Source organism: Vigna umbellata, chromosome 5, assembly GCF_029865625.1.
Source record: "Vigna umbellata cultivar VRB3 chromosome 5, Vumbellata_1.0, whole genome shotgun sequence".
In the NCBI taxonomy this organism is placed as follows: Eukaryota; Viridiplantae; Streptophyta; class Magnoliopsida; order Fabales; family Fabaceae; genus Vigna; species Vigna umbellata.
In genome coordinates, this window is record NC_142169.1 from 22,741,303 (window position 1) to 22,748,464 (window position 7,162).

At 36.9% G+C, this 7,162-nt stretch overlaps 1 protein-coding gene across 3 annotated transcripts; it reads right to left on the reverse strand.

The window, feature by feature from the left end:
* Positions 1–1,548: 1,548 nt before the first annotated feature.
* Positions 1,549–6,863, reverse strand: LOC124846339 (putative galactinol--sucrose galactosyltransferase 2). 3 transcript variants are annotated; one of them, XM_047323575.2, is made up of 15 exons: positions 6,670–6,863; positions 5,979–6,114; positions 5,573–5,780; positions 5,085–5,326; positions 4,675–4,765; positions 4,525–4,573; positions 4,346–4,437; positions 4,145–4,252; positions 3,866–3,988; positions 3,216–3,768; positions 3,030–3,097; positions 2,795–2,929; positions 2,491–2,708; positions 2,307–2,395; positions 1,549–2,225 (listed from the first exon to the last, which is right to left on the reverse strand). In XM_047323575.2, the coding sequence occupies exons 2-15, from the start codon at positions 6,103–6,105 to the stop codon at positions 1,863–1,865; spliced, it is 2,466 nt and encodes an 821-aa protein (XP_047179531.1). In that variant the 5' UTR covers positions 6,106–6,114; positions 6,670–6,863; the 3' UTR covers positions 1,549–1,862. The 3 variants fall into 3 exon arrangements, with proteins under 3 accessions (XP_047179531.1, XP_047179532.1, XP_087972262.1); XM_047323576.2 differs by lacking the exon at positions 5,979–6,114; XM_088116136.1 differs by lacking the exons at positions 5,979–6,114; positions 6,670–6,863 and adding an exon at positions 6,540–6,644.
* Positions 6,864–7,162: the final 299 nt, after the last annotated feature.

Sequence of the window (7,162 nt, forward strand, 5' to 3'; positions counted from 1 at the left end):
AATCACTATCTTGCAAAGGATGAGTTCCTTCAGAAATGTCTTCCTATTGACCGTTCAACCAGTGAGCTCTTTGAAATTGCAAAAGATGGTGTTCTTCTTTTTGGTACTGCATATATTCCCACTTGCTTTACCAGTTTAACTGTCCATGGAAATTTTGTTTTTACAGTCAATTTCAATTTCAATGATTCTAAACACAGACAATTTCAATTTATGATATGCTGCACTATTTTACAGTCTAGCCCTCTATTTTTTGCAGTGTTACATAGAAAAAGGAACATTATGATGATTCATTATTAAATCTATTTTATTATATTGGATTCAGAAAGTTTCTTCATAATTAGATTTAATCTCATTTGACATAATTCTGGTTTACTAGCTAGCATAATCTATGTTCACTTTATATTCATGTTCTCCGGGTCTATATGAAATGAAGTTTTCTTGAATTAAAGAGCTTAGAAATTCTTTTAAGAGAACCGGTAGATAATAATGACAAGTTGTGTGATGTTTGCCAACTGAAAAGCAAGATGCATGTGAAAAGAATAGGGTCAAGATTTATCTGTTTGATAAGTGAGTTGATCAAGATTTTTGGATATGACAGCTACTTCAAGGAATAAGACTAGATTGCTATCATAAGTCAGAAAAATAGTGTAACTAAATTTGCTTACTGCACTATAGTTTACTGTATTACAGTGAACTAAAATATAGTTCATTGAACTACCTCTAATAGTTCAATTCAATTATTTAATATATTTATTTTGAAAACAGAACTGTTTTATAATTCAATTATTTAATATATTTATTTTGAAAACAGAACTGTTTTATAGTTAATTATAAACTTTTATACTATAATGTAATATAGTACACTTTGTCCATCCCTATCCACCCCTAATTCTTATATTTATTGTTGATAAAAGTGATTTTCCAATTAATATTTTTATGATTATTTATTTATTAATGTAGGCTAAAACTATTTTTAAATCATTTTGCTTGAGAATCCTATTAATTAAAATTAACGAGATACTTTTTTAAAGAACATCAGCTATTTTATCAATATCTATAGAAATTATTTTTCATAGACAACATAAATGTTGTGTAGACATATTTTTGTAATCAAAATATTATATCCAAATAAAAAATTCAAAACTTAATAAATTTGAATTGTGTTATTTCAATAAAATATTTAAATTTCTTGAAAATTAAAAATAGAATCTATTGAAATAAAAATTTAAAAAATAAAAAATAAAATATTTAAACGCCTTGAAACGTAAAAGCAAATTATCTAAAAAGTTGAAATGGAAGTATTTGCTACACAACCTTCCATCTTAGCATTTTTCTGGGCAAGGTAAGAACTAGTTGAAGTTGATGGTACACTCACAAAGTTTGATTAGATTTACCTTTTGCAATTCGCGTACTTCTTCATCATTATTGCGTATTGTTTTAGCGCATTGAATTCTAGATTACTGCTTATATTATTATTGTGCACGCAAACACAAATCATTGAGATATCATCCAAATTCACCTTTTAAATCTGTTACTGACATCCTTAACTGACATAAAACTCGAACAGACGTGAACTTTTTATTCAGAGGAAAAAAACATGGGACATCCTTGATGGACATCATTATGTGTTCCTCTCTCCCACTGATGAAATGCTACTCTCAACTACATGCATTAAATTACAACAAAAGCACTTCCCTACTACAACATAGCTACTCTACAACTCAGTTATTATAATCAACTTATTTTTTGGTATTTCACCACCCCCATGTCTCCAACAATTCCCTCAATGAGTCAATGCTAACTACAGCAACACCCTTTTCCTGACACGGCATTTCATCAAACACCAGGTCTTCAAAAAAGACTCAAACTTGGATCTCTATTGCCCATCTATACATCTCCTCTTGAGGAACTGGGATGGAGAAGGTTGCCAACCCACTCTCTGACTCATAGTTGAAGTCTGTTTCAGAGCCATCTACTACACACTTCACTGGGCGTTGAGAGGAGTAAACTCCAAACCTGCCTCTTCCCCTGACTCTAAGAGAAACAGTTGCTGCTGCTGCTCGGTTAGGACTCAGAGAACAGGTTAATTCTGATAACACCTCACCATCAAACAGTTCTGGTTTGTTGTTAGAGGCTCTGTGAATTTCAACCAGCTCCACAGCTCCTCCAGTGTTGAACATATCAAGTAGCCCTATCGCTGCAAATGAAATACCAGGTGCTATTTCCTGTTCAATAAAACAATAGTAGTTAAGTTAAGCATACGTCAAAGTCAGACAGAAAATCTAAAGCTAATAGTGGATCCTCACATGGATTGGACAGAAATGGAAAAGTTCAAACTCAAGAACTTTCAGTGTCACCGGAACAGAAACCCCCTTTGATAGCCGAATCACCTCACCTGAAATTTGGAGATAGTTATTTCATCTTGTATTACACATACTTTGTATATACTAAAACTGATGGTAAGGGAATGACAGAGTAAATTAATAGTACCTGATCTGTAAGCATAAACAATAGTCTCTCCAAGCCATTCAGGACCTGCTACTTGGGTGATAAGGTCAACATCAGAGGCACAGACAGAGCCAGTTAGTGTACCGGGAGATGTATCATGGATGCGAGTTTTCTTCTCTAACTTGCACCACCCAGCACCTTGGCAGTTAAATACACCAACAACTCCAGAACATTTGTTCATGTTCCAGATTTTGAGCAAGCTGAAAATTGTAGTTTATTAAATGAGTCACCAATTCATGTCTATGGAACATAGCCTTATAAAGAAGGAAGATTTAAATAAACAAACCTAGTCCCATCTCTGGCTGGATCAACAAACAGAGAATCACGAGTTGGCCTCCCTGGTAATTGTGCTCGGAGAACCGAACCATCAGGAAGAACCAGCTTCTTAAGAAGATCAAAATTGTGGTTGCCTGGTTTGTCACTGGAAAAGCATCATAAAAAAATTAAAAAAACGCATAACAATGGTGCCAATTTCATGTAATGAAAAGATGTGCAAGTGCAATGAATGAACATCACTATACCTCACATAAATTGGACATCCACCAATTGCACGAGCTGCAGCATGATATTCTGCTGCAGGATGTAAACTCTGAAATCACAAAGATCTTTTTGTTAACAAGAATATTTATAGCTCGTGAAAATTTACCAAGGAAAAAAGAGGGCAGAGGGTAAAATATCAATTAAGATGAATGCACATTTCTACTCACATGAAACATGTCCCAATCTGGTTGCATGAATTCTCCAAGGAAAAGTGAGTTGTATGCAACAGAAGAAATATGGATGGTGTGGGAAGCAGGATCACGAGGGTAGAAATCATCAGAGGCTCTCACAACAGCAGTCTGCTTGGAACTGTAAAGGCCGTCAGTGTTGTGACACATGCAAGCAATGCATCCATTCTCAGTGAAGTTACGACTAATGGAAGCCTCAAGGGCGTGATGATAGCTTCGTGTAAGAGAGACTCTTCCACCATGTCCAGCACCAAGGGTCTCAATAATGTTCTGCACATCAACCTTCACTCCATCCACTCCACAAGAAGCCAAGTAAGCATGGAGCTCATTGTAGAAGTTGAAAACCTTCTTTGGGTGCACTAGGCCCAGGCCATGTACGGCCAAGCTGTCCATGACAATGTCTGGTTGGTTTCCAAGCACACCTGGTGACTGCACTGGATATGCCAAGGCAGTGTCATAATGCTCCATGCCAGTTGCTGCTGGTTTCACTCCACCCCAATAACCAGCTAGTGCATGCCATACATAAACATTTCTGTTCATGAACAGAGGAACCAATCAATAATTCAGAAACTTGATTAGGCAAGCTATTTAAACAATATTGAAAAGGATTAAAAGATCCATGATCATACTTCACGTTGTGATGCTGCTTTACTCCTTCTACCAAATGCTTCAGACCTGATGTCTGCTCATTGTCGTGTGTTTTCTTCTGAAATTTAGTATTCTCTCTAATACCAGTCAGCCTAGTAGCAAACCTGCAATCATCATGGTTTATAGTGATTTAATCAGATAAATTACAAAAATAACAATTGGTATTCTCTTGAACATTAGGACTTTATAATTGAGATAGGTATTGAATTAAGCAAAATGTCACTAAATAGTAATCAATTACAGAAACAGAGAAATCTTACTGTGCCCCTTCTTGTACAACACAGTCAACATCCTTTTGTTTACTTTCAATCTCTTGCCAGCCATCATCTATGATTAGGAACCGTGGTGGTGTAGCTCCCGCAGATAGACTGTAATCATATTGAACAAATTTCAGTGTTCTATAAACATCATCTTTTCTTCAGTTAATGAGAAACATGTACTCAATTTCTCTTACTAATTACCTTTTCAGGCCTTCCTCAACACCCTCAGCTGTGACATTAGTATAGAAAGCATCCCATGTGCACCAACCAAACCAGTCAAGAAAAGATGGCAACTGCAAAAAACCAACAATAAAAGGTTAAAAAGATCCGTTATGTATTAGCTTGGCATAATAGCTAGAGCCATGAGAAAAGGGTCTTACCTTTTTCTTCTCACGGTGAAGAAAAGTTTGCATGTGTTTTTCCACAGCCCTAGAAAGAACAAGAGAAGGAATCAGTAAATATAATTGTCAGCATACACTTATTTGTTTTGTAATCAATTTAGATGGAAAACACAAACGGGGGTGCCTTACTTCACTGCTTGATTGATGACTTCAAAGGGGTTGGTCCCAGCATGCATGTAAACTAGGTGAAGGCCTTGATCAGTCTCAACAGCGTTATCCCCTGCAAAACCATACCACATACCAAAAAGAAAAGGGTCGTTTCGGTTCTTTGGGACGCCATGCTATATATACATATTCTCCAAAGGACCAAAGCTATAAACTCCATTTGTTTGATTCAATTGATTGACTCATCGAGAGAAGTTTATGCAGCTCAATTCAATCCACAAATGACAGCTCCACCCCTTAAAAGTATGGCTGAAGGGAAGGGAAGGAACTGAATTAACAGCAGCTATGGCACTAAACTATGTTATGACACGACGGAAGACTTCTATGTAGCCTTTCACCACCAAACCATTTTGCATGGCCAAGAGTTTACTCACCACTCTCGAGGCAAATCTCTATCTCGTTCTTGTCATTGCCTTGAAGAACAGCTCGGAATGGACCTTCGAGAAGAGGAAGAAAGACAGTGTAGATGATTGGAGAATTCTCTCCATCCACTTCACTCTCTTTGCTCTCAATCAGCATGAACTGTGTCTCCAGTGGAACATCCCTCCCACATGTTCCCATTCTCTGAGTCATCCACCATAACTTGAACCGGAAGCAACACATGAACCGGAGCTCCCTATTCCAAGATTATATCAGAAATGAGAAATTAGAAATCACCAATTCATGTAATGTCAAAGCCTACACTTATGGTTACAGATCCAAACACACATCCAGTTTAACTTGCTACTGTCAAATTTTCTACGCTTATATATACTTGAGCAAATTATAACAATTTCGTTACTTTCTCTGACAAGTGAAAATAGAACATGTTGGATGTGATATAGACTACATGTGAAGTGAGGAAAAAACAAGAAGAACTTACTCCAAGACACCCATCGGAAAGACATGGAGACTTTTGCTGTGAGAAGCAGTAGCACCAACAAAAGCACCAGTCTCTAGGCCACTTCCAGATCCTGGAGTCAGCACAATGTTGTCCGGTACTCCTGTTAATATGGTCTTGCCATGAACAACCAATTTCTTATCGTTGACGGAGATCTTAGGAGTGACAGTCATTTTCGAACACTTCACAACTGTATGACCAAATCGAAACAACACAGAGATTATTATATTATAAAAATTAAAATTCACTGCATCTCAACAAAATTTACAAATATTCAATTATTAAGACTCCAAAAACTACAAAATACCACATAAGCTGATTTTTTTTATGTATATTATCATGATACTTAACTCAGTCTAAAATTGTTAAGGAGTTTCGTATTATAGACCTAGGGGCTTATGACGATGGTGATGGATGCCAAAGGTTAAGCACATGTTAGATAGACAGCGACGTGGTTCACGGAATGGAGGAATCCACATAGGGAACTGCGTTGGTGTTGTCTTTAGTACCGTCATCTTTTTAACCTATACCCCAAAAGTTGGAAGAAAATTAACAATCAAACTCTAAAATGAACCTACAAAAATATGGTCCTTCCTTTTTTTTTTTATCTTTGTCGTTTAGTGCAATCATGCTTTGTTGCTATACTTCTCCCTAACTCTGGTCTCACTATTGGTTAAAGAAAATCGACGACATATTAAAAAACAAGGAGAAGTTAGAACATAGCAAAAGCTAAAACCAAACTTCATCTGAAATAGAATTTTATAATTAATCGGTGCAGTTTCTTTTTCTTCCTTTTAGGAAAGCTGAGTTGCAACAAAAGAAAATAGCATCAGAAATCATCTGGGGGTACTGCCTAACAGTGCAGTTTCCGCAAGACACGAGGGCAGTTTTGTCAACGAAAAAAAAGACAACGTTAACAGAATCTAGAGAGATCTAGCGTGACCCCGACCTTGTACTTGGTCTCCTCCGAAATAGTAAAAGAAAATCTTAATTTCCAACGCGCAATCCAAAGCAAGATTTCATAAATCTCCTCCAAGTAAAATTACAGTTACTGCTACGCAACGAAAAACTGAACTCACCAAAGTTACCGTCAGGAGAAGGTGATAATGAAGGAAGAGTTAACTTAAGAATTTGGAGAAGAGAAAAAGTGTTATCCTATATTCCTGGAGGAGAATGTCCTCCAATGGAAGAAGGTGGAGGAACGAAGAAACACACTCAGCACAGGGCTGAAGATTGATCACTAGCTTCTCAAATTTTGGTGCGAGATATTGGATGAACACAGAGGAAGGTGGCTTTTATAGCGTGGCGGAGGCTTGGTGTGCATTCCGATTCCGACACGTGGAGTGTTGTGAGGCGTTGGATCAAGACGTGGTGACGTGATTGTGACTTGATGTAGAAAGAAGGAAGATCATTGTGATGATAATGGCGGCCGAAAAAGACGTCGATGATTACGTGGACACATGTGATTGTGAAGTGTTGAAGCAGGATTCTTGGAACATTGAATTGATCTAGATAATTCTGAGATAAATACGTCAATTCTTTGAGGAAAATCAGAATAGTTTTTTTGTCGAA